This window comes from Sapajus apella, unplaced genomic scaffold, assembly GCF_009761245.1.
Source record: "Sapajus apella isolate SASKATOON/1434 unplaced genomic scaffold, GSC_monkey_1.0 scaffold12, whole genome shotgun sequence".
Taxonomy (NCBI): Eukaryota; Metazoa; Chordata; class Mammalia; order Primates; family Cebidae; genus Sapajus; species Sapajus apella.
In genome coordinates this window covers 37,169,677-37,197,042 of record NW_022436952.1, presented here as the reverse complement: position 1 = coordinate 37,197,042, position 27,366 = coordinate 37,169,677, and the positions used below count along the sequence as shown (strand labels likewise).

At 37.0% G+C, this 27,366-nt stretch overlaps 1 protein-coding gene across 1 annotated transcript in view; it reads left to right on the top strand.

Annotated features, from left to right (window-relative positions):
- EFCAB5 (EF-hand calcium binding domain 5) overlaps nt 1–27,366 on the top strand; it is a 133,828-nt gene that overhangs the window by 50,404 nt on the left and 56,058 nt on the right. Inside the window, exons 5-8 of the mRNA XM_032279329.1 lie at nt 1,670–1,826; nt 4,769–4,817; nt 8,275–8,345; nt 20,605–20,760. Of these exons, the coding sequence (XP_032135220.1) occupies nt 1,670–1,826; nt 4,769–4,817; nt 8,275–8,345; nt 20,605–20,760 (433 nt within the window). The remainder of the gene's footprint in view (nt 1–1,669; nt 1,827–4,768; nt 4,818–8,274; nt 8,346–20,604; nt 20,761–27,366) is intronic.

Below are 27,366 nucleotides of genomic sequence, written 5' to 3'. Positions count from 1 at the left end.
TTTAATTTTCAAACTTCAAAGTTCATTTTTGAATGCTTGTATTTCTAGAGAATTTTGAAGACCTTATATGGACATAAGGTAATGACTTAGATTTTTAGTAGTCTTTGTGTTATCAGAGGTATCCAATTGACCAGTTCCCACTGAAAATATTTTTGCATTTTAAAATATGTCAGATCGCCTTAGTCTTTCTTCTATGAAAGATGAAGACTTGCCTGAAATATTGTTGGGAAAAAATTGCACTTGAAACCAGCGACTATTTTTATTATTCTGAGCCAATTTCTTTGATCTTGATCAAAGCCAGTTTGGGGCTTTTGGAGTCCTAATAGGAGTGATGCACATAGGCACAGTTTTTCCCCCATTCTTAACCTGAGTGGTACGGTTGTAGCTGCAAGGATAACTTTTATGCTCAGGACATCAGCAGTGACTGGCAAAGCATGTGACTTTGGCTAGATAAAGGCAATTAGCCAAGATATACTGCTAGACAGATTTCTCAAAAGTTTCACCCAAGGCATCAGAATGACCTGGGATGCTTGTATAAATGCATCTTCTAGGCTTCCACCCTAGACCTGAAATCAACCTTTTCAGATGATATCTGTGTCCAGGGAAGAGAGAATCTCAGTACCCTAAGGCCTTACTGCATCCAATCTTGCCTTTTCAGTACATATAGCATCTTCTAGAGCTATTTTTACTACCTGTTTTTTAAGTTGTAAATTAACAACTTATATACATTTGTGAGGTCAAAGTGATGTTCTAATTTTTGAATACAATGTGAAATAATGAAATCAAACAAATTAGTATATCTATCACCCAAATACATATTATTTTTTTGTGATGAAAACATTAGAAATTTACTCTCAGCAATTGTGAAATGTACAATACAATAGATCTCAAAAAAAAACTTCTTCATCTTGTCTGAGATTTTGTACCCTTTGACCATCCTCTCTCCATTTCCCCCATTCCCAGCTTCTGTAACCACCATTCTACTCTCTGTTTCTATGTGTTTGTTTGTTTTATATTGCACAAATAAGTGAGAACTTGTGGTATTTGTCTTCCTGTGTCTGACTTTTTTCACTTAGCATAATGTTCTCCAATTCATTCCTGCTATCAGAAATGACAGAATTTCCTTCTTTTTTAAAGGCTGTGTAGTATTCCATTGTATTTATAAACCACATTCCCTCTATCCATTTGTCTGTTGGTGGACATTTATGTTGGTTCTATAACTTGGCTATTGTAAATAGTGCTGCAGTGAACATGGACGTGCAGCCCTCTCTTTGACAAACTGATTTCAGATCTTTTGGGTAAATACCCAGAAATAAGATTGCTGGATCATACAGTAATTCTGTTTTTAGTTTTTTGAGGAATGTCCCTACCATTTTCCATAATGTTTGTACTAATTTACAATCCTATCAATACTTCTTAAGTCTAGTATTTAGTTGGGTAAAATAAGGCCTACCTCTATAAAAAGTCAAAGAGTAGAAAGTACCCTATGATTAATGCCAAATTCATTAAGTGCTTGGGGAAAGAAGGGTTCACTACAGACTTGAAACAAAGATTTCATGGAGAAAAAAACAGGTAAGCAGTTTGAAAGAGATTCTGAATTCCTGTATTCTAATCTGAACTAAATCCAAGGGTATCAACTCAACATGTTTTCTATATCTACATCCTACAGAGTATCCAGGATGAAAGAGAATGTTAAACAGAATAGAAAACAAAGAGAAAGCATAGGCAAAATCAAAGTCAAGGTGGCCAACACACGGAAACAGGCTCTGCAGGAGCAATTCGATGAGTGGATTCTAGACCCTAAAGGAATGATTCCTGTGTCAGTGGTAAGAAAATGGGGGGTATATGTGAAAGGTAGGTGGGGTAAGTGGTAAGAGGACAGTTGCTAGAATATTGAGTAGCATACTAGAAGCCTCCCTTGAAATTTTCAGTACTGCTAAGGTAAGCCTTGACTTGTCTGGTCCATAAGAGTTGATTCCTTCAATTTCTCTTGAGCATTTAAAAAAAAAAAAAAAGAAATTCTAGCTAGATTTCTAAAATCTTGACTCTAGCTAAGGTTCCCAAACCCATCATTATAAACAGACATATATTTCATTTGTGTGTTTGGGGTGTGTGTGTGTGTGTGTGTCTACTTCTGTGAGACCCATGAGACTGTCACTTAGCTCTAGAGAACAACTGTACTCTAAGAGTTAAATGGTTTTCTTAGGTATATATGGATTTGGAAATACTTTTTCATTAGATACAATGCTAAGCATATTTTCAGTTTAAAGTGAATGATTAAAAAGAGACCAGGGAAGACAAGCCACAGACTGGGAGAAAATATTCACAGAAGACATATCTCTTTGGGTGTGGTGGCTCACACCTATAATCCCAGTACTTTTGGAGGCCAAGGTAGGAAGATTGCTTGAGGCCAGGAATTCAAGACCAGCCTAAGGAACATAGGGAGACCCTGTTTTTACAAAAAAATTTAAAAATTAGCCAGGCTGTGGTTCCAGCTTCTCGGGTGGCTGAGGTGGGAGGATTACTCAAGTCCAGGAGGTCAAAGCTACAGTGCAGAGACCTCTAATATAAACTACAGAGTTTGGGTGATAATGACATGTCAGTGTAGATTTATTGACTCTGGTGCAGGATATTAATAATAGTATACGGCTGTGTATGTGTATAGAGTGTGTGTGTGTGAGCTCTTTGTAATTTCTGCCCAGTTTTCCTGTGCACTTAAAACTTCTCTAAAAAATAAAATGGTTTCAAAAATGGACCAAGAAGAACTCTGAAGTTTTATCTTTAGTAATTGAAGAATGAAGAAGTACAGAGGATTCTTTGGATGGCCAAAGTGCTTGCCAAATGTGCCTTAGCTCCATCATGCCAGGTCTGAGAGTTGCTAGAAATATCCCCTGTAGGAGGCAAAATGGGGTCACTGTCAGCATCTCAGTCCTAATCACACAAAAAGGTTGGGAATCATTGAGAATATATATGTAAAATAACTTTTTATACCCTTAAGGGGAGACTTCAAAAACTGTGTGGGTAAATTGAATTAAAATATAATTAAAAATATAAACTTTATATGTCAACATAAGCTCCATCAGGCTGGGTGCCATGGCTCAGGCCTGTAATCCCAGCACTTTAGGAGGCTGAGGCAGGAGGATCACTTTTGCCCAGGAGTGCGAGACCAGCCTGGCCAACGTGGCAAAACCCCATCTCAAATATTAGGTTGGTGCAAAAGTAATTGTGGTTTTTGCCATTACTTTTTAAATGGCAAATAAATAAATAAAAAGGGTCTCCATCAAGTTCAAGACACTTGTAAGTGATAATACCAGCCATTTCGTCCATTCCCTAAAGAACAGAGGGTCCTGGGAGTTTAACCATTTCAATGCAGTCTTTTTTTGCATTATTAACTGAAGAAAAATAGGAGTCCTTTAATGATTTTTTTAAGATTAGAAAATAAAGAGTCAGAAGGGGCTAAATCAGGACTGTAAGGTGGATTCCTAATGATTTCTCATTGAAACTCTCACAAAATTGTTCTTGTTTTGTTAGTGGAGACAGGTGTTTCCATTTTGTCCAGGTTCGCACAAGCTCATAGTTCTTCTGCCTCAGCCTCCTGAGTAGCTGGGATTACAGGTGTGTGCCAGTGTGCACAGCTTGCCCTGTTTGATGAGACGAATGAGCAACAGCATTATTGTGGTGAAGGAGGACTCTCTGGTGAAGCTTTCCCAGACATTTTTTTTTTTGCTAAAGCTTTAGCTAGTGTTTCTCAGAACATTCTCATAGTAAACAGATGTTATTGTTCTTTGGTCTTCCAGAAAGTTAACAAGCAAAATGCCTTAAGCATCCCCAAAACTGTTGCTTTGACCTTCTCTTGATCAGTCTGCTTTTAAGAGGACCACTTCCACCTCTTGGTAACCAATCATTGCTTTGATTGTGCTTTGTCTTTAGGATCACATGGGTAAAGCCATGTTTCATCTCCTGTTACAATTCTTTGAAGAAATGCTTCAGGATCTTGATCCCACTTGTTTAAAAATTCCGTTTGAAGTTCTGCTCTTATCTGCACCTGATCTGGGTGCAATGGTTTTGGCACCCATTGACTAGAAATTTTTTCAACTTTAATTTTTCAGTCAGAATTGTGTAAGCAGAGCCAGTTGAGATGTCTATGTGTTGCCTATTGCTTCTGCTGTTAATTTTTAGTCCTCTTCAATAAGGACATGAGCAAGATGATTTTATTTCCTTGAAAACTGGTGTGGATGGTCTGCGCCATGGGCTTTATCTTCAACATCATTTCATCCTTTCCTAACATGAATTATCCATTTGTAAACTGCTGATTTCTTTGGAGCATTGTCCCCCTAAACACTTTATAAAACACCAGTGATTTCACAATCCTTTCAGCCAAGCTTCACCATAAATTTAATGTTTTTGCTTCAATTTAAGCAGAATTTGTGTTGCTCTGATAGGGGCTTTCTTCAAACTGATGTCTTATCCTTTTTAGTTACTCAAGCTAGATCTTGTTTAGACATAACAAGTTATTACAAGTTTATTTTTGTGCAAAATTTTGAAATCCATGCATAGTTTTTTATAATACACATTTTCCATGAACTTTTGAAGACCCCTTGTAGAAATTACATGTGACTTATTGCTATTTCTGTCCTTGAGTTGGAAAGATCACCCAATACTAAAATAGAAAGACTATAGATGGCTTTTAGTCTAAAGTAACAAATATGTGGTAACTGAGGAGTAGCATATGGTTTCTTTATTTTTTTTTTTCTCTTTTGATTTGCAGATTCAGAATGCTCTTCATGAATTCTTTCAAAATCCAGATTTCAAGCTTGGTAAGTCTGCCTATTACTCTGATATTTTTATTTTTATCTCTTTTTTGGGTGGGGGACACTGAATTCAGATGAAGAGTCAATGCAATTAGGCTCTTCCATGCTTTCCAGATAATGTATAAAAGGAGAAAAGCAATCTGTGATTCTCAATCCTTTTAGTCTGGTGTCCATTTTATTACCATATTCTCCAATACTCTCTTATTATACTATGACATTCCTAGAAAATATTTCTTACATACACAAAATTTTAAAAGAAAAATATGATGTCATAACTGTGATAGAAAGGAGAAATATAAGGAAAGGAATAAGAAAATGATAGGCACTGGTCAGGCACAGTGACTCATGCTAAGATTCACCAGAGTTGAACACTGCCTCCCTAAATTCCTTAGTTTGAATTTCCTTGACTCTACCCACTCTTATAACCTACACCTTAGTTATAACCCTCCTGGGGTCATTCTTTGTTTCTCAAATGTTGTTCCTTGAGTTCTCTTTTCTTGCTACATAAATTTCCCTGGGGAATCTCATCCAGTTCTGTTACTATAGATATTAGGCTTAAGACTTCTTCAGAGGTCTGGTGTAGTGGCTCATGCCTGTAATCCCAGCACTTTGGGAAGTAGGCAGATCATTTAAGATTAGGAGTTTGAGACCAGCCTGGCCAACACAGTGAAAGCCCAGACTCTACTATAATCCAAAAATTAGCCGGGATGGTGGCAGGCACCTCCAGCTACTCTGGAGGCTGAGGCAGGAGAATTGCTTGAACCCAGGAGGCGGAGGTTGCAGTGAGCCAAGATCATGCCACTGCACTCCAGCCTGGTGACAGAGGGAGATTCCCTCTAAAAAATAAATTACATGCACTGTATTTCAATATATAAATGCTTTGCTACAACTTTACTAGAAGACATAATGGAGTAGTCAGACATTTCTACCTAATTAAAATGAACTTTTAGATTTCAGAAAAGTAAAACTGTATACAATCGACTATTTTATTTGTATTTGACATTAGGGAAGAGGGCAAAATGAATATATATACATAGAATTTCAAGAAATGCAGACTGACACAGGTGTGTTGTATTAGAATTCAGATACAATTTATATTACTTCCTACTACACAATTTCTGAAATGGTGAACAACTCTTGATAAAGTTGTAGAATTAAACAAAGTATAATTCCCTCTCAAATTTTCATGGAAGTTACATTCTTGGAAAATTCCACAGCAAAATTATATTCTGCATTTATATGTAAACTAGAGTTGAGTTCTAGGTTCAAAATTATTATAAGCAGGTTTTTCATCTACTTGAATGTCCTGCAGGAGGGGGGAAGTCTTTATTGTGCAGGAATTACAGGAGTTCTGCCTCTGCTCCTATTCCTCATCATTGTGGTAATAAAAACTCACCCACAAATTTCCATCATGCTCTCTGGGAGGAAAGGAGGACAGTACCACTCCTATGGAGATTCGCAGATTTTGATGCTTTTGTTTTCAGAAAGATTTCCCTATATGAAATTAGGTTAAAAAAAAAAAAAAAAAAAAAAAAACAACTCTCTTTTTGCATAGGAGCTAGAGTTTGGGTCCTGAGATTTACATAATTTATATCCAACAGATTTTTTTTTCCATTTAATTTTTTGAATACTTTTGTTGCATTGACAATGATACATGGTCTGAAATCTGTTGTCACTTTTAAAAATAAAATACCCTTCCCATCTTCCTGATCACTGATCTCCAAACATGATTTGGGCCTTACTGACAACATTTTCTCTTTCTACTTGGTCTCACATTATCCAAAGCCTGCAAGTCTTCAGTCAGCTTGTCCTTCACTCTTGTTTCAAAAAATCATTGAAATAACTTCTTATATTTTCAAATGAAGGTACAGAAGGAGTGAGTTAAGAGAACTCAGTTTAGGATCCCGATAAAATTACAGAAATTACAGAGTGTTCCAATTGACAGTGACTGTTTCTTCTCTCACCTATACTACAGTATTTATTTTTTGTACCATTCATTTATTTGGTCAACAATCATTGAGCCCTCACTTAGTTGAAGATACTGTAATGAGGTAGAGAATGCAAAGAGGACTGACAAGACATGTTTCCTGCCCTTAAGTTGCTCAAACTCCAGTCAGAGACAGACACATATATTTAATAGCAACTGTTACTGCTAGAAACCAGTCTGGTTTGCATGATCATCTGAAGTTTGGGGGAAGGTCTGGGATGGAAATGTCAGCATCTAATGCGTAAACTTATATGAAAATTTATATAGTCCTCCTATGGCCGCAATAACTGATATCTCATAATTAGCACTTACAAAATTCAAGAGTGATTGAAAAGTCTTTTCTATGCTCCTGTGCCAGCCAATGATGGACAGGAAGAGTTACTATTAGAAGTAGGAGAGGAAACCAGTGTGTACTTCTTTCATCATGAGCTTTCATGTATTTTTCTCTTGGCAAGATCTGTAAGGATTACATAAATTGTGTATCAAATGAAGGTTTAAAAGTCTTTAACTAATTATCACATTCATCATTATTGATCACTCTAATTTATAAAACTCTTTTTTCTTGGTTTTTGTGATATCATTCTATTTTTTTCTTCTATTTTTGATCACCTTTTAGTGTTTTTGTTTCTTTACTCTTCTTTTGCTTACACCTTAAATTTTGTTTTCCAGAGTTTCCTTTTAAGCTTTCTTATCACTATACATACTATGAACATTCTTATTCAAGTTCATGACTGCAGTTGATGACTCCCGGTCTATATACACATTACAAAATTTCCCTGAGCCCCAGGTCCTATTTGAAAAAAAGCTACTATGAGTGGCAAATGAAAAAGTAAGTTGTACATCAAAATGATCATATTTACATATAGAAAAACAAAAGGTACGTGTATATATACACATTTATATACACATATGGAAATGCATAGAAAGGTTGCTAGAAGGATGACAAACTGTTGACAGTGGTTTCATCTGGGGCAGAGAGGAATGAGAGTGCTAATGAGAGGTAGAGAAAAAAGAAGATATTCATGGTTTTTTGCCTATATTTTTGTATATTTGAATTAGTTAACTAAAAGAACATTTTTATGTAGTAGTTAAGAAACATTAAAGACAAAATAAAGTTTTTAAAAAGAAAGTTTGCAGAAATGTTTTCAGACTTGCTAGCATAAATGCTGGTATAAACCAAAACAGATGTTTTTGTAGTCTTTTATACTATTGATGTGCATATTTATCTCTGCTTTATTCCAATCTAGACATTGAAATTATAGGCTCGTTTTTTAGTATTTGGTTTGCGTGCTAAGCCAGGAAAAGTAATAATTTTGTAGTATTTGGTATGTTACCCAACTATATGTCATTCACTTTATTGTAATTATGAGTAGACATTAGCTTATAATTTTATATTCTTTTAAAGCACTATAGTATAAATATCAAATATGTATTACAACCAAACTAACTAGCAAATAATCTTCATTCCATAAATAGAATCATACTGCAAACAATTGGATATTACTGACTCAACAGAACCAAGATTGAACAAAATGGAATTTACAGAAGTAAGAAGTTATATTATTTAGTATTTGAAATGAATTATTTTGCCAGTTTAAATTATCTGTTGGTGACTGTCACACATCATTAAATTAGTATTAAATGAGAGCGCAAAACTTATTTTAGACATTCTAAAATATATACTTCAAAATATTTCATCTCCTCTGAAATTAGATTACATCTTACAATTTCTTTCAATCAGTATCACTCATGATGTGAAAGTATAAAAAACTTCCACTGACACCTTCTGGTAAGATCAAGAAAAAACAGCCTCTTATATTCAGTGAAATCTGGTTATTCAAACAATAATGAGATCTAAAACTTACAACAACTTTCCTATGGGCCAGGCATCACATATGAACTTGGGTAACCCTCTCAGTTCCTCGACTTTTACAGATGGAGACACCAAGATGTAGAAAGGTGAAATAACTTGCTCACTGTTTCACAATTAGTAAACCCAGGGAAATTTATACTCAGTCAGTTGGTTTCAAAGTCTACATAATATTGCATATGAAAAATTATGCTTCTATTATAATAGAATAAGTAAAATAAGCAGTTTAATGGTACCAGAGTCCTAAGTCTTCCATAGCCTGCTTTTATATTTTTTCATGTTTCTCCATTTCCCCTTGTTTTTCTCTAATGAGTTCCAGAGTCAAGATAATTTTCTGTTTCTTTTTCATACACCTTTGCACCATTGAAGGCGATTATGCACTATATACAGTTTCAAAGTTCCATATGAAGGATTTCTGGAATTCTTTTCAAAATGATTATTGTATAGATAAGAATTTAACAAATTCTACCTCAGTTATATTCTAACTCTGTTTTCTTAGATTGTTTGTTTTTCTATTTGTCATGCATTACTCACAAGGCCAAACTAGTGGCCAGAGTTGTTTATATCTCCCCTGTGATTGACAACCCATAGTATGAAGCACCTCCTTACTAATTCTCACACACTGAGCTAATATTTCTACTGCTCTAAATCAACCCAGGACCAGTACCAGACAACCAGAAATAGCCCTTGTGCCTCAGGGTCTGCCAGAATTATTCAAACCAGCCAATCCTTAACTGTTTAACCTGTCCTGGCTTGCATTTTCCTGTGGAAATCCCAGGAAGGATTCTGTCTTAGGCTATCTCTTTGCTCCTTTCAGTTCTGCCTCCTGACCCAAACCTGGTGCTTCCCCTGTGGCCCTGCATGGTGTGGCATGCTTCCTTCACTTGGAAGTCTTAGGTAACAAAAATCTTCTTTCAGCAGCATTAGCCACTCCATGTTATCATAAATTAAAATTAAAATTCCACAGATACAAGTGAGACAAGCTACTGGAAGAAAAATACATAGAGGAAAAAATGATAGTATTAAAATGGTTCATGAAAAGTCAAAGCTTTACCTCTTTAATATAGTAATAAACCTAACTTACATTTCTTTGCAAGGCACTGATGTTCAGTGCACTTGCCTAGTTGTCTTATATTAGTTTCCCTTAAAGTGGACAAGTTAGAACATTTTCCTATTTTTTTTAAATTATAAAAGTAGGCCAGATGCAGTGGCTCATGCCAACGACTAGGGAGGCTGAGACAAGAGGATTGCATGAGGCCAGGAGTTTGGCACCAAACTGGGCAAAATAGTGAGACCCTCATCTCTGAAAACAATTATAAAATATATTAATTTTATGATATGTGAATTATGGTGCCATAAAAAGTAATATAGGTTCATTATAGACATTTAAGGACATAAAAATGTAAAGAAGTAAAAAAATTTAAAATCCACAATTTATCACCAATAAAAGCCACTGTTAGCACTATATTTTTCTTTGTATAATAATAATAGCTAATGCTTTTTACCACTTTTTATGTGACATATTGTGTACTAAGTTTATTAGATGTACTTTCTTGTGTAATCCTCACAACAACTCAGTTATTATTATCTTCATTCTGCAAATGAGACCTAAAAATGTGAACACTTTCCTTGAGATCATGCAGCACATATGTGACAAAGCAAGACTAGACCCAGGTCACCCTGACTTCAAAGCTTATCATGGTCTTGACCCTTGTGCTTGATAGTGTCTATTACATTTATAGTAAGACATGTAAGGTTTTAGTTTTAATTTTGTGGGTTTTTTCATATAGATTTTTGGTTATGCCTAATATATTGTATATCCTACTTTTTTCACTTAATATCATCCTTGATCATTTCTCTATGTCAATAAGTATTCTTTAAAACATGTTCTAAAATTATTTCATTTTGAAATAATTATAGATTTACAAGAAGTTGCAAAGATAGTACAGAGAGGTCCCACATGCCCTTTATCCAGTTTCCCTAAAGGTTATATTTTGCATGACTATAGCATAAGATTAAAATCAGAAAATTAACATTGATATAATGTATGTGTATAGTATTATGTTATTTTAGCACATGTAGATTTCTGTTACCACCACCAAAGTTAAGATAAAAAACTATTTCAGTACCACAAAAGTCTACTAGGTCTACTGGTAATGACATTTTGCCAGTTCCGGGGAAATGTAGAAACCTATATCCTTTAAGTTGTTTTCCATTTTGCCACTTACAACATCATTGTCTGAAATATTTCCCATACATACATCACATCAGGTACTGTTAAACATAATTTAACTTCAACTGTTAAACATAATTTAGAAAACTCAAGACGAGAAGAAAAGTCTGTTGTATTAACCTGTGTTTTTTGCCTTTTTCATTGTCCTTCCTTCCTGATATTTCAAGATTCCTTCTTTTATGCATTCTATTTAGAGAATTTCCTCTAGCCATTCTTTTAGAGCAGATATAGAGATGACAAATTCTATCAGTTTTACATTGTTGAGAATATCTTTATTTTCCCTTTATTCCTGAATGATAATTTCACTGGATATAGAATTCTTGATTAAAAGGTTTTTTTATTTTAGCTCTTGAAAATGTTCTTTCACTTCCTTCTGACCTCCATGATTGATGATAAAAAATTTACTTCATTCAAATTAATTTTCCTCAATAGATAAGGTGGTGTTTTTCTCTTGTTGGATTGTATTAAGTGTTCTGAACTCTGAAAGACATGAATGTTAGATCTTTTATTATAGTCCTACAGATTGCTAAGACTCTGACTGTTATTTTTTTTTCTTCTTTTTTTTCAGTCTGTTTTTTCCTCTGTTGTTCAGACTGGGTAAATTCTACTGTTCTGTCTTCAAGTCCATTGATTCCTTCCTCTGTCTCCTCCACTCTGATGCTAAGCCCATACATTGAGCTTTTAATTTCAGTAGTTTTTGTTGTGGTTCTTTCTGAAACAGGGTCTTACTCTGTTACCCAGGCTGGAGTGCAATGGCATGATCACAGCTCACTGCAGCTTCAACCTCCCAGGCCCAAGCCATCCTCCCACTTTAGCCTCCCAAGAAGCTGGGACCACAGTCATGTACCACCATATGGGGATAAATTTTGTTTTTGTAGAAACAGGTTCTCTCTGTGTTGCCCAGGATAGCCAACTCAAGAGATTCTCCCACCTCAGCCTTCCAAAGTGCTAGGATTACAGGCATGAACCACTATGCCCAGCCCTGTTGTTTTTTAAGAAATAGTGTCTTGGAGAGGGGAGAAAAAAAAAAAAGAGAGAGAGATATGATCCTCCCACTTTAGCCTTCTGAATTGCATTTTTCAAAATTTTCATTTTTTTAATGTCTTTTGTGTCTTTGCTCGACTTTTAACTTTTTAGTTTGTTTTAAGGATGTTCATAATTGCTTGTTGAATTATTTTTATAGTGGCTGCTTTAAAATCCTTCTCAGATAATTCCAACAGCTGCGTCATTTCAGTGTTGATCTGCTGATTGAATTTTCTCTTTCAAGTTGAGATTTTCCTAGTTCCTCATACAATATGTGATCTTCTATTTTGTCTTGGACATTTTGGGTATAACGCTATTGATGTAGGATTTTTTGCTCCTTAGTTAAGCTAAAAACCATGTTCTTGCCTGACAACTGGGAAAAATTAGGCACACGGACACATTGAATGGTGAAGATGTATTTATTAGGTGAAAAGAAAGCTCTCCGCAAAGAAAGAGAGGGTCCATCAACAGATTCTCACCTCACAGACTGAATGCCAGGTCAGTACACAGGAGCTGAAGAGATCCAGCTCCTCCCTCTGCATAAGGCATGAATTCCTGGTGGCTCTGCCTCATTCTTTCAATGTGCATATGGGCCCCCAGTCTGTTGCAGGCATGCCCAGGCAAGACTCTGTGCAAGGTTTCTTTATCTGCTCCTGCATCTATCACTATGAGACTTTGAATCTTATTTGCATCTTGCTTTAAAAAGCTTCCTCTGATACCATGCTGGTGCAAGAAGGGGAGTGCCACCTCTCTACCGCCAGGTGGGCATAAAGATCCAAGTTCCCTGTTCAATCTACTTTGACACTTTGGAGGCAGGGGCAAGGTGCCTTGTTACTGCTCAGTGGACATGAAAGTTTCTAATTTCTCAGAAGGTTAGATAACAACTTAGTTTTAGTTTAGTGATATGGAACCTCAGCCTGAGTTACTCCATTTTGATGTTTAGTCTGGTCTGTTGGGCCTGGTTCAGGAGCTTAGTCCAAAACAACTGCCTTCTATAATTTTTATTCAACAGCCCACACCAGAGGCTAACTCTGTGGGCACCTTGATTTGGACTTTCCAGCCTGCAGAACTGTAAGAAAATAAATCTCTGTTGTTTAACTCACCCAGTCTATGGTATTTTGTTATACCTAAGCCTGAGCTAAGACACAGTTTCAGTAATTTCCTTAGATTCCCAGAAATGGAAGAAGTATGTCAAAGAATAAATATTTGAGGTTTTAGCATCTATTTGTCAAATTGTGCTCTTGGTTTTACTGATACATTCTCCTCAGTAACACATGACGGCTCTCAAAGCACCGTATTATCACCAACAGTAGGTTATACTTAACAGAGTATAAGAAATCTCTGTTGTGAGGCCGAGGCAGGATTGCATGAGCCTAGGAGTTCAAGGCTGCAGTGAGCTATAATCACACCACTGTACTCCAACCTGGCTGACAGAGCAAGACCCCATCTCAAAAAAAAAAAAAAGTAATTCGATGGCATTTTGTTTTTTAACTCTTATCTTTGTGATTTCTGGTGAGATTAAAGGTTATTTAAAAATTTCTTCTAATGTAAATCATCCATTCAGATCCTTTGGTCATCTTACCTGATGTTTATTTTTTCTTATGGAGTTGTAAATGTTCATTATATATTAAAGACATTATCATTTATGATCACAAATTGCATATATTTTTAAACTAAAAATAAAATCCTAAGCCTTCTGATGACTGAACAGACCCCGTCTTAGCCAAGGGAACCCTAGAAAAACCTTAAAAAACTGAATTCCCTGCCATGACAGGAAGGGAGGTCAGATATGCCTCATTATATCCCTTCCCCTTTGGAGTTTAGGCACAATAACTGACCATTGTTAAAGTTAAAATACAGATCCTAAAACTGACAAAACAGACTCTTTGCCAATAAGATACTAAGTTATAAATAAGACCTAAGGTCATGCCAGGTAAGAGTTAAGTCAAACCTGTAGGCCATCAGTCTTGCCACATAGCATCCTTAACTTAAAACTTTCCTTTCTGCTGACTCCAAGTTTTAGACAGAGCCTTACTCCTTTAAACAATTGCAAATTAAATAATCTCTGAATCCACCTATAACCTGCAAACCCCTGCTGCAAGATATCCGATCTTTTGAGGCCTAACCAATGTATACCTTCCATGTATTGATTTATGTCTTTGCATGTAAATTCTGCCTCCCTAAAATAAATAAAACCAAACTAATCTGACTGCCTTAGGACCACTTAAGGCTTCTTGGGTTTGTGTTTTCCTCAGACAGTGGTCACCCATATTATCTCAGAATAAACTTCTTTAAAATATTTTATAGAGTGGTTTTTTTTTGTTAACATATTTTTCAACTTTTCTCAATTGTTTAAAAATTTTGGTGGTTTCTAATTTATAGAAAATTTTAAAGATTTTATGCAAACAAATCTATGAATTATTTCCAGAGTTTTTGCTTTGTTTTGTTTTGTGTTTTTTGTTTTGAGTTGGAGTTTCTTTCTTGTTGCCCAGGCTAATGGCACATTCTCAGCTCACCGCAAACTCTGCCTCCCAGGTTCAAGTGATTCTCCTCTCTCAGCCTCCCAAGTAGCTGGGATTACAGGCATGTGCCACCATGCCTGGCTAATTTTTTGTATTTTAGTAGAGATGGGGTTAGGGTTTCTAACCCTAACCCTAACCCTAACCCTAATCCTAACCCTCCATGTTGGTCAGAGTGGTCTCAAACTCCCAACCTCAGGTGATCAGCCCGCCTGTGCCTCCCAAACTGCTGGGATTACACGTGTGAGCCACTGCCCCCGGCCTGGAGGTCTTTTTTATTGCTCCTATGCTTAGAAGTTTCTCTTCTTCCCCAAATCAGTTAAATATTCACCTATTTTTTCTTTTTCCCTAAAATGGCTAGCAGAGCATATCACTATGGTTATTAAACAAACCTTTCATTTATAAGTAGCTAATCTTCCAAATAAAATTTTTTCTACATTACTACTTTCATTCTTTCCAACGGAAAATAAAAGTAGAACATCTTACAAAATTTGAATTACTGAGATTTTATCTTTATTTTTTTGAGACAGAGTCACTCAGGATGGAGTGCATTGGCACAATTTCGGCTCACTGCAGCCTCAACCTCCAGGGCTCAAGTGATCCTCCCACATCAGCCTCCAAGTAGAGGGGGACTGCAGCCATGTGTCACTTTGCCTGGCTAATTTTGTTTATTTTTGTGGACATGAGTCTCCCTATGTTGCCTGGGCTGATCTCAAACTCCTGGATTCAAGTGATCCTTCCACCTGTGCCTCCCAAAGTGCTGGGATTACAGGTGTGAGCTACTGTGCCCGGTTGAATGAGAGATTTTTTTAGTGCCCATGTAAATTCAATTTTTACAGAAAGAAAAGTATAGCATGAATTTTTTTCAAGAATGTGTATATTTTAATACACTACCTATTGTCCTATTGCTATAAGAAGAAAAAAATCAGAAGGATGGAAAACAGTCTTTTTGTTTGTTTGTTTTTTGCATTTAATAAACTCAGCTGCAAATAGCATACATAATATTAGGTAGAATTTTTTCAGTCATCTCAATATTTATTAGAGGAAGGAATGGGTAGAAATTAGAAGTGGTAAGAAAACCCTACTTGCATGTGGCCTCTTTTTACTTTGTCTGCTGTTGATGAAGCTGTCATCTCTCCATTATCTTTTTGTATTTATTGAGAAAGGCAATTTAATCTGCCAGACTGAAATGAAAAGATAAATGCTAGTATGACTTCTTATTCTTGTTCAATTGGGAATAAATTTATTCTAGAGTCTTATTTTACTCATAAATTGCCAAAGTAACATCATTGGAATAAATTTTTTAAAATTATACAAACTATAATTATTATTATTATTATTATTATTATTATTTTGAGACAGAATTTCGCTCTGTCACCCAGGCTGGAGTGCAGTGACACAATCTCGACTCACTGCAACCGCCGCCTCCCAGGTTCAAATGATTCTCCTGCCTCAGCCTCCTGAGTAGCTGGGATTACAGGCATGAGCCACCACGCCCAGCAATTGCTTTTTTCTTAAAGTTTCCTCCCTAAAACTGGAAAGCTAATTTTCTGCCCACAGGCTGTTTGAAGACACCATTTCTTCAATGATAGATAACAAATATAACCTGTGTACTTTGATATTCTGTACTCCTTGTTTGCACTCCTTCTATACTACCAAGGCTTACAAATACCATTTGGAATACCTAAGATAGATAGTTTCCAAACATAGTTTTATTCCAATTGTTCTTATATCACCCAGTTCATCAACTCTTCAATATGTCTACAATTAAATAAGTATGAATCCCATTGGCTCAGAAGTATAGAATCTTACAGTAGCTATTAAATGTGGCATTTGCCACATTCTCAGCATTAAGTCAGAAAGGAAAATCCCAGAATTCATTCCATTGGGACTTAGCACATAGAGATAACTTGACTAAGTATAGTTTGAATGTTTAACAGCTCACAGAGATATAACTGAAAGATAACAGTAATTATATTCTTAAATTAAGCAATCATTCCTTGGAAGGGTATGAAAACACAGAGGCTCCCATCTATTTTCACCTTTTCCTGTTTTTACAAGAGACATGGGCAAACTTCTATAATCTTATATTTGGAATTTGATTTGTAGTTGACATTGGCAACTGTTAGTCTTTATGCCAGCTAGCGCGTACTTACAGAACGATCAGAATACACTGACTCAGAAAACCAACAGACTATAGCTCCAGATTTTTTTTTTCCCTCAGAACTTTCAGGGATGAAAAATCCAGAAGTGTCCCTCAGAAAAAGTTTTGTTTGTTTGTTTTGAGATGGAGTCTTGCTTGCTCTGTCGCCCAGGCTGGAGTGCAATGGCATAGTCTTGGCTCACTGTAACCTCTGCCTCCTGGGTTCAAGTAATTCTCCTGCCTCAGCCTCCCCAGTAGCTGGGATTACAGGCACCTGCCATTATGTCTGGCTAATTTTTGTATTTTTGTAGAGACGGGATTTCATCATGTTGGCCAGGATGGTCTTGAACTCCTGACCTGGGTGATCTGCCCACCTCTGCCTCCCAAAGTGCTGAGATCACAGGTGTGAACCACTGCGGCTGGCCCAGAGAAAGGTTTTTTTTTTAAATTAATTCTTCTTCCTTTTTTTTTGGAAACAGGGTCCTGCTCTGTCGCCCAGGCAGGAGTGATGTGATCATAGCTCACTGAAACCTTGAACTACTGGGTTCAAGTGATCCTCTCACCTCAGCCTCCTGAGTGGGACTACAAGCATGCATTGCCATGCTTGGCTAAATTTTTAAATTTTTTGTAGAGATGAAGTCTTGCTATATTGCTGTGGCTGGCCTCAAGCTCTTGGCCTCAAGCGAGCCTCCTGCCTCAGCCTCTTAAAACTAATTACCAATTCAATAGCATTTCTACAGCCAGAAAACTCATATGGCTTTGAAGTCAATTCCCAAAAACTTAATTTAAAACAAGATGATTCTTCCAAATACCAATTTTTTTTCAGCATTAGAGGACTGAGCTACAATGTTGCCAGAAAATATCAATTATTCAATAATTCTAACTTATGAGTAATATAGAAAAATACCTAGTAGTCAAGTAAAAAGTCATTAAGGATCAAACAACAGGATCTTAGGATATGGGTCTAATTAGGACCAGATACTCCAGATTATGTAATTCAGTGGTTCTCAAACTTTAATGAGCATCAGAATCACCAGGGGAGGGGAGGGCTTGTTAAACTATAGATTGTTGGGCCCTATTCCCAGAATTTCTGATTCAGCAAATTGGGGGTAGGGCACAAAAATTTGCATTTCTGACAAGTTCTCAAATGATGCTGATGCTGTTGGTCTAGGGAATCACACTTTGAGAACCGCTGATCTTGTTGGGTTTTCTCCTTCCAAAGTTGTTTATCAGCTAAGAGGACTGTTTATCTAATGAAGAAGATGTTCTTGGCCAATTTCTTACCTACCTCAAGAGTAGACAGGCACAATGGCTGAAGAGAACTTACTACATGAAACACCCAGATTGTATATATCATGACCCAGTGAGGTAACTACTACTGTGTTACCCATTTCACAAATGAGGGAACATGCGGATAGGGAGTTGAACCCAGACAGACTTCAGAGTGAGTTCTTAACCACTTCCACTACTTTGCTTCTCATGGTAACAGATAAGAACTTAACTGTTCGGCCGGGCGTGGTAGCTCAAGCCTGTAATCCCAGCACTTTGGGAGGCCGAGGCGGGTGGATCACAAGGTCAAGAGATCGAGACCATCCTGGTCAACATGGTGAAACCCCGTCTCTACTAAAACTACAAAAAATTAGCTGGGCATGGTGGTGCGTGCCTGTAATCCCAGCTACTCAGGAGGCTGAGGCAGGAGAATTGCCTGAACCCAGGAGGCGGAGGTTGCGGTGAGCCGAGATCGCGCCATTGCACTCCAGCCTGCGTAACAAGTGTAAACCCCCCTCCTAAAAAAAAAAAAAAAAAAAACTCAACTGTGTGCACTGATCCATCAAGAATAATGACAATGAAACTGGGTAGAGTGGCATGCCTATAATTTCAGTACTTTGGGAGGCTGAAGCAGGAAGATCACCCGAGCCCAGGAGTTTGAGACCCTATCTCTATACACACAAAAATATTTTTTTAAATTAACCAGGTGTGGTGGCTCACACCTGTATTCCCAGCAACTCATGAGGCTGAGGTAGAAGGATCACTTGAATCTGGTGGTCAAGGTTGCAGTGAGCCTTGATTGTGCAACTGCACCACTGCACTCCAGCTTGAGCAACAGAGTGAGCCCCTGTCTCTGAAAACAAGAAAATAAAAATCATATGTCACTGAAATATGCCAAAAACATTTGTTCCATTTTAAACAAATTACTAAAGTGAAGCGTGATTTTTACAAACCGTGTTAACTACATGGTAATTGCAAAAACCAGAAACCAACCTTAGCTATCTAGCTGAATATGAAATGTGCACAATCCAAGGGCTTCAGGAAGAGACTAGAACAAGGACTTGGAAAGTGTTAAGACTGTTTCTCTCTGCTTTCTATTTCATCTGTTTCTTTCCACAGACAGACTTTCCCTGGAGTCTCAGTTCACATGGAGGAATCTGGCCAGCCCAAAACTCTTAAATTTGCATTTGAAGGGTGGCAAAATATGCCACCTAAAACATTCCACTTTGGCATAAGGACTACTTTCAGCTAAAGGCACTTGAAAAATAGCAGATACAAGAAAGGCATTCTAATCTGCCTTTTTCTTCCTGAAAATAGAAAATTAAAATCTCCCATGTGAAAGATGTCCTCCCTGTATCAGGAGAAAGGAAACATTATTCAATTGGGAGTCTTAGCTGAGAGAATTCTGTACAAATAGACCTTGTTAAAAGAATTATTATCTTCCTTTTAGCTTCCCAGCATAATTTAGGTTACTTTTCCACAATTGCCTCTCTTTGTTCAACCCAACATATTAATAAAACGTGTAGTTTTTGCCATTTCTTTGGGTCTTCATTTCTTTATGACAGTTCCTATGTCATATAAAATTTATATTAAAATTTTATGCCTTTCTCCTACTAACCTATCTTATGTCAGTTTAATTCTCAGGCCCAGCCAAAGACCCTAAGAGAGTAGAGGGAAAGTTTTGCCTCCACTACACATTCACAAATTCAGGCCCACTCAAATTAACTGGCTGTTATTCAGTTCTAATCCCTAATTCCTAGTGGAGAGAATCTGAATGGCCTGAAGTTAAGTGTTTCCCCTGGTTCAGTCATTTATGGCTACAGAAGTGGGGTCATCCAGTATAATTCTGGCTACTTCTGTGCGTGAGGCAGGGGAGGAAATCATTGGCTGTGAGCTGAGCTCACACTTTGAAAGGAGTCCATTCAAACTCTTGCAGTGCTTGATCACTTCTCCCTATCACAGGATACCTTCTATCTCTTACAGTAAAGCAGAGATCAAGAACGTAATTTGTTCCTGACCTATCAAATTGGCAAAAACCCAGATGCCAATACACACTGACGGTGAGGCTGAGAAGAAATAGTCACTCATGCATTAGCGACAGGAGTGCCAAAGGTACAAGCCCCATGTCAAACCTACAAAATATTCAGGTGCATTAATCCTCTAAGCTAGAAATTCCACTTCTTGGAATCTACTCAACAGGAATCAAGAGAAATGGCCAAGGAGTATAGATGTTTTCAGTCCCTATACTTTTAAAAGAAAATCATAGACAAATAATGATACCTTATTGCATTATCAAAAAACAAAAAGCCACCCATGATCCTTGTCCCTTACACTCCATTAATTAAATGCAGCCAGTCTTGCAACACATATGCTCTTATATACCATATACCATAGAAAAACTCCATTCAATTTTTAGAACTTTTAATTTGCAAGTAGCATTTTATAGGTGACTGCTGCTGTTTCATACTGTAAGGAAAGTCTGCCCTATATAATGTTGATGTGACATAGAGGGAAATTGCTCCAAAAATATCTAGTCCCACTGATGTGTGGTATTGGGGACTGCATTAGTTACCTCTCTCTGCATGACAGCTTTTAGAGCAGCTAACATGAAAATGCTTCATCTAAGTGATAAGCAAATCATATGGAAATATTTTACAGCCAATGTATTTCATGCACATTGAATCCTGGGGAAAATCCAAGTAGAGCATGGTTTTAAGTCAATCATTTACCCTCTCTTTTTTCTCTGTAGTACATCTCTTCACATATTAAAGACTTGAAGAGTGAAATGTTTGAGGAACTCCTTAAGCACCTTTGCCACTCTGCAGATGAATTCCGGAAGATCATAAAAGCTGACATGCAGAGGCAGATGTTCGCTGAACTTTTCCTACATTGTGACCACGGGAAGGTGGGTTAAGACATTTAAAGAATTGCTTCTTGGCTGGGTGCTGTGGCTCACACTTGTAATCCCGGCACTTTAGGAGGCTGAGGCTGGTGGATTGCTTGAGCCCAGGAGTTTGAGACCAGCCTGGACAACATGGTGAAACCTCATCTCTACAAAATAGATACAAACTTTACTGAAATATATTTGTTTATGAAACTTATACTTGCTTGTTTGTATCTCCATGTCCAGAAAGGATTTAAGGAAGCTCACAGAATAGATAAAATGCAACAACAAAATGTAAACTAAAAGTAGGATGAAAGAAGAAAAATGTAAGAGAGGGGTTAGTAAATGAAGCTTGGGACAAAGCCCCAAAATACATAGCATAATGACCTAAATATTTGTTGTGGGTTGTTTACAAGTTTGGATCTAAGCTTCCTAGTAGGATCTAATGTGAAAAGGGAAACACGACCAAACACGTTATCAACAATGTTTACAAGATAATTACAAACTAGTGCTAAGAAGTACAGAAATTTGGGGTTCAAATTAGTTAGGAGTGTCTCTTTATTAAAGGGGCCCTTTTGTGCTGAAGTGAAAATCTTTTATGATGGGCTTGTAATAGATTAAACAGTGACAACTTTTTTAGGGCAGTTTCTTATAGCTATTTTAAATGTAGGCAAACAATGCCACACTGGACTGCAATTCAGAAAAAGCAATTCTTAAAAGAACCAGTATGTTGCAATCTACGTTCTCAGATCTATGCTAATTTGAATGAAGTCAGGAATATATTTTGTAAAATCTGAAATGTCTGTGTGTCTTTCAGCCAATCCTTATTGAACATTGCTTCTTTTAACAGAGCTTTTAGTAAACACTGGGTAACATAGGTGTCAAAATTTTACTCCTGGGTAAAATGCCTGAAGGACAACTATTCTCTGTTGGCCAATTTAACACCAATTCATGTGCTGTAACAAACATAGTGAGATAATATTTAGAGAAATTAGCTAAGGTTTGCTTTCATTCTTTGCTTTTCTTCCCATCATTCAAGCAATAGTTATGTGCTGATATTGAAAGTGCAGGGGTGGAAAAACTACACCTCCTTCCTCATAGGATTCCTGCTGGGTCTGAGCATTAATCTGACATAAGATAAAATAACAGGAGAAAAACATACAAATTTAGTTACAAGTTTTATATGGCACAGGAGTCCTCTTAAGAGAATGAAGACCCAAAGAGGCAGTTAGAGTCAGTTACTTATGTACTGGATTGGACAAAGAATACCAAAATGTGAAAATGTGACTAAATTATGTCGGGAGTCTTAAAAGATAAGAGCTATTCTAACAAGGTCTGTACAGTATTCTGTTGGTCTCAACTTCTCATCCTTGAAGATAACAATTATGCCTTTCCTTATAGTATAGGGAGAGTTAATTTCACACGGGAATTTCATCTTCTGCTTTGAAGAAACAGCACGAAGGTGAAGTGATTTTCTCATATCTGTTGCTTTTCAAGTGTTTTTAACTTAAATAGTCAATATGTCAGAATAGCATATTTTAACCCCTTCAGAGGGAAGATAGAGTCTGGAAAAAAGAAGTTAGATGTGTTTCTGAATGGAATATATATCTGGGAACAAAGCTCAAAAATGCATAACATAATAACATTTATGAGAGAGAGAGATCCTCGCTGTATCACCCAGGCTAGAATGAAGCAGCATGATTATAGCTCGCTACAGCCTCTACCTCCTGGGTTCAAGTGATCCTCCCACCTCAGGCTCCCGAATAGTTAGGACTACAAGCATATACCACCATGCCTGGCTAATTTTTAAACTTTTGTAGAAACAGAGTCTCACTATGTTGCTCAGGCTGTTCTTGAAATCCTGGTGCAAGAGATCTTCCCACCTTGGCCTCCCAAAGCCCTGGGATTACAAGCGTGAGCCACCACATCTAGCCGTGATTGTATATTTTTAACCAGTAGCTGAAATAAAAGTTCTAGAAGCCCAGACTTTAGATTGAAAATGCTGGGCCCTTAAGAAACAATGGAGAATCATAAAGTAAGGAAGAATGCAAAATATGGCATCAAAGCAGTTATTCTGTCAATGGGAAATTGTGACCAGCTGATGAGAGAAGGAGGTTGGAGTGCATGTGACTAGAGTTTAGAGGTTGTCTGGGTCCCTAAGTCAAGGTTAGCACCTGATCTCCCATTTCTGAGCTCCAATCATGGTTGAAGATTGAGGGCAACATTATTGACACCCCTTGAAATCCCAGGTAGATTGAGAGGAAATTTAAGAACAGCAGGAACTTGCATTTCATTTTCTAGGTATAGCTCAGAGACTACAAGCTTCATAGAGAAGTCCTAAATCCTACATGGCACTGAAGAGGAAGAATAGTAGCTATAGAAGGCAGGATCTAGGTAGATGGACCTGATGGTACTCCCTTTCACTTCTGTGGCCAGAAGAAAGGTGATGAGTATTTCTAAATACCTGTGTGTAAAGGACAGTGGATGTGCGGAGATGAGGTCTATGAAAGTTCTGATAGTACCCCAGGAAGACACCTAGGTTAGAATAAGGAGAATTAAGAACATAAAAAGCAAATACCAAAATAAAACTTCCAGATAACTCAATGAGATGAGCTATATACACCACAGTCAGAGTCAACAAGTATTGTGGCACTGAGCTAGACTTTCCTTTCTGTGACGGCAGGACTCTATATAAGCAACACCACTCCCCAAAATGTGGGCAAAGATATGAATACCCAATTCATGGAATCATTATATAATCATTCAATAGGTGACCAAAAATAGTTTTTAATGATAATACCTATTGCTGATACAAATAGAGGAAAAACGTTTCACAAACATTCCTGATGAAAATTTAATAGTTGTATTTTTGCAAAGCATTCTGGATATTTCTGCTTAAATAAAAAATACATACATGCTTCAGCCAGGCAAGCCATTCCTAAAATTGTTATTCCATAGAAATAAAAGCACCAGTAAATTTAAAAGTACACATACAAAGAAAATTCTTGTTGCATTGTTTATAAATGAAGAAAAAGAGAGAGGTTAATGAAATACTATATAGAGGAATGCTTTAAAAATAATAGTACACCAATATCTTGAGATATCATGTAGCCTTTTTTTTTTTTTTGGAGACAAGTCTCACTCTGTCACCCAGGTTGCAGTGCAGTGGCACCGTCTCAGCTCACTGCAACCTCTACCTCCCAGGTTCAAGCGATCCTCCTGCCTCAGCCTCCCGAGTGAATGGTGTTACAGGCGTGAGGCACTGCCCCGGCTAATTTTTGTATTTTTAGTAGAAAAGGGATTTCTACCTGTAGCTAGGACTACAGGTACATACCACCAGGCAGGTCTAATTTTTTATTTTTTTGTAGAGACAGTAACTCACTGCGTTACCCAGGCTGCTCTTGAACTCTTGAGCTCAAGTGATTCTCCCTCCTCAGCCTCCCAAAGTGTGGGGATTACAGGCATGAACCACTATACTTGGCTTGTACCACATTTTCTTTATACAGTCTACCATTGATTCACATTTAGGTTGGTTCCATGTCTTTGCTATTGTGAATAGTGCTGCAATAAACATATGCGTGCATGTGCCTTTGTGTTAGAACAATTTCTGTTCCTTTGGTTATATACCCAATAATAATAGGATTGCTGGGCCAAATGGTAATTCTGCTTTGGGTTCTTTGAGAAATCACCAAACAGCTTTCACAATGGCTGAACTAATTTACATTCTACCAACTGTGTATAAGCATTCCCTTTTCTCTGCAGCCTTGCCAGCATCTGTTATTTTTTGACTTTTTAATAATAGCCATTCTGACTGGTGTGAGATGTATCTCATTGTGGTTTTGATTTGCATTTCTCTAATGATTATCAATGTTGAACATTTTGCTATATGTTTGTTGGCTGCGCGTATGTCTTCTACCTTTTTTTCTGAGATAGATCTCACTCTGTCATTCAGGCTGGAGTGCAGTAGCAACATCACAGTTCATTGCAGCCTCAACCTCTTGAGGGTTTGAGTGATCCTCTTATCTCAGCCTCCCAAATAGGTGGGATTATAAGCCATGCCACCAGGCCCAGATAATTTTTGTAGAGATTGGGTTTCACCATGTTGTCCAAGCTAGTCTGGAATTCTTGGGTTCAAGCGATCTGCCAGGCCTCCCAAAGTGCAGTGATTACAGGTGTGAGCCACCGTACCTGGCCTTGTACGTCTTTATTATGAAAAGTGTATATTCAGGTTGGGTGTAAACAGAGTAAACAGACAAGCTACAGAATGAGAGATGGTTTATTTTGCTGTGCGGGAGCTTATTATTATTATTTCAAGAAGGAGTTTCACCATGTTGATCAGGCTGGGCTTGAACTCCCGACCTCAGGTGATTCATCCGCCTCGGCCTCCCAAAGAGCTTATTTTTAAAATAAAGTTATATTAATTAAAATAGCTTTGGCTTTGGTACTGGAATAGACAAATCAGTGGAACAGAATATTAGATTTGGCATCAGATGCAAGAGCATGTGAGAATTTAGTACATAACACAGGTGGCAATATAAATCATTGGGAAAAGGGGTAATCGATGAGTTATACTAGGACAATTAGTTTTCCATATTGGGAAAATTATAAAAGTAGATTCCACTCTCATTAATGAGGAAAAGTGAGTTCTCATTATAAATCTAGATGTGGAAAACAAAATTAAAAAAATTTTAGAAGCAGCCAGGTGTGGTGGCTCATACCTGTAATCCCAGTGACTCAGGAGGCTGAGGCAGGAGGATGGCTTGAGTCCAGGAATTCAAGGACGCAATGAGCTATGATCATGCCACTGCACTCCAGTTTGGGTGACAGAGTGAGACCCAGTCTCCAAAAATTAAAAAAATAAAAAATAAATAAGAAGCCAATTTAGAGCATATATTTTGAACTCAAAATAGTTTGTGCTTATCTGGAGTATTCCTTAGGAGTATTCCTTAGTAAGACCTTGTCTAAAAAAGTTTTAGAAGCAGACAGGCATGGTGACTCACACCTGGCTGCTTCTAAAATATATTAAATTTTGTTTTCCACATCTAGGTTTCTGATCAGATAGAATCCACTTTTCCTCATTATGAGGGTGGGATCTACTTTTATGTTTTTCCCAATATGAAAAATTAATTGTTCCAGTATCATTCATTGGTTAGTCACTGTATATCAAAAGGAAATGATTTATATATTTGACTACCTCAAAATTAATATATATCCTCAAAATTAATGGATAACATTGATATGGCTAAACTCACCAGAAGTTAAATTGAAAGATTAAGAGATAAACTGGGGAAAAATATTTGTTATGTAAATAAAAGAATGGTCATTCTCAAAATTTTACACATTTGTAAGAAATAAACAACTGGGCCAAGTGTGGGGGCTCACACCTGTAATCCCAGCACTTTAGGAGGCTGAGGCAGGTGGATCATGAGATCAGGAGATTGAGACCATCCTAGCTAACATGGTGAAACCCCGTCTCTACTAAAAACACAAAAAATTAGCTGGGCGTGGTGGCGGGTACCTGTAGTCCCAGCTAGTTTGGAGGCTGAGGCAGGCAAATTGCTTGAACCTGGGAGGCAGAGGTTGCAGTGAGCCAAGATCATGCTACTGCACTCCAGCCTGGAAGACAGACCAAGACTCCATCTCAAATAAATAAATAAATAAATAAATAGACAACTGGTCCCAACTGAAAAATGGGAAAAGGATATGAAAAACCCATTCGTAGAAGAGGAAAAACTCAAATATGTAAGTGTATGAAAATATATTAAATCTCACTAGTAATCAGGGAAATGCAAATTAAAATAATGATACCATTTTAATCTATCAGATTAGAAAAAATAATAAACTCTAACAATATCAAGTATTGGTGTAGATATCGAGAAATAATACTCTCATTCAATGCTGGCGAGAATGTAAATTGGTATGAACATTTTGTGACACAATTTGGCTATAACTAATAAAGTTGAAAATGTATACATTATATAATCCAGTAATTCTACTTCTAGTTATTAACCCTAGAGAAATGTTTGCACATGTACACAAGGAGATGTGCATAAGGATATCCATTGCAGCATTATGTTGATATCAAAATGCTAAAAATAATCGAACTGCCCATAAATAGAGGAGTTGTTTTTTTTTAATTATGGTGTTTTCATATTACAGAATGCCTTATTGCAGTTAAAAAGAATAAAATATATTTCTTTACATACATGAATTAAATCTCAATTTTGAGTAAATAAAATCAATTTGAAGAAAGACATACGTACTATATCAGGTATTTTTGTTTTTGTTTTTGAGACAAGGTCTTCCTCTGCCAGCCAGGCTGGAGTGCAGTGGCATGATCATAGCTCACTGCAAATCAAGTGATCCTCCGGCCCCAGCCTCTGGAGTAGCTAGGACTACAGGTGTGCACCACCATGCCAGGCTAATTTTTTATTTTTTGAAGCAATGGGGTCTCACTGTGTTGCTATATCAGACTTTTTAAAGCACATACGCAAAATGTTAACAATCATTATTTCTGGGTATTGGGAACACAATGTTAATTTTATCATTTTCTCTATTTTTCTATAATTAGAATTTTTTTCAAAAATAACAGTTGAAAAAGAACAAGTAGGGAGCATTTAATTGTTT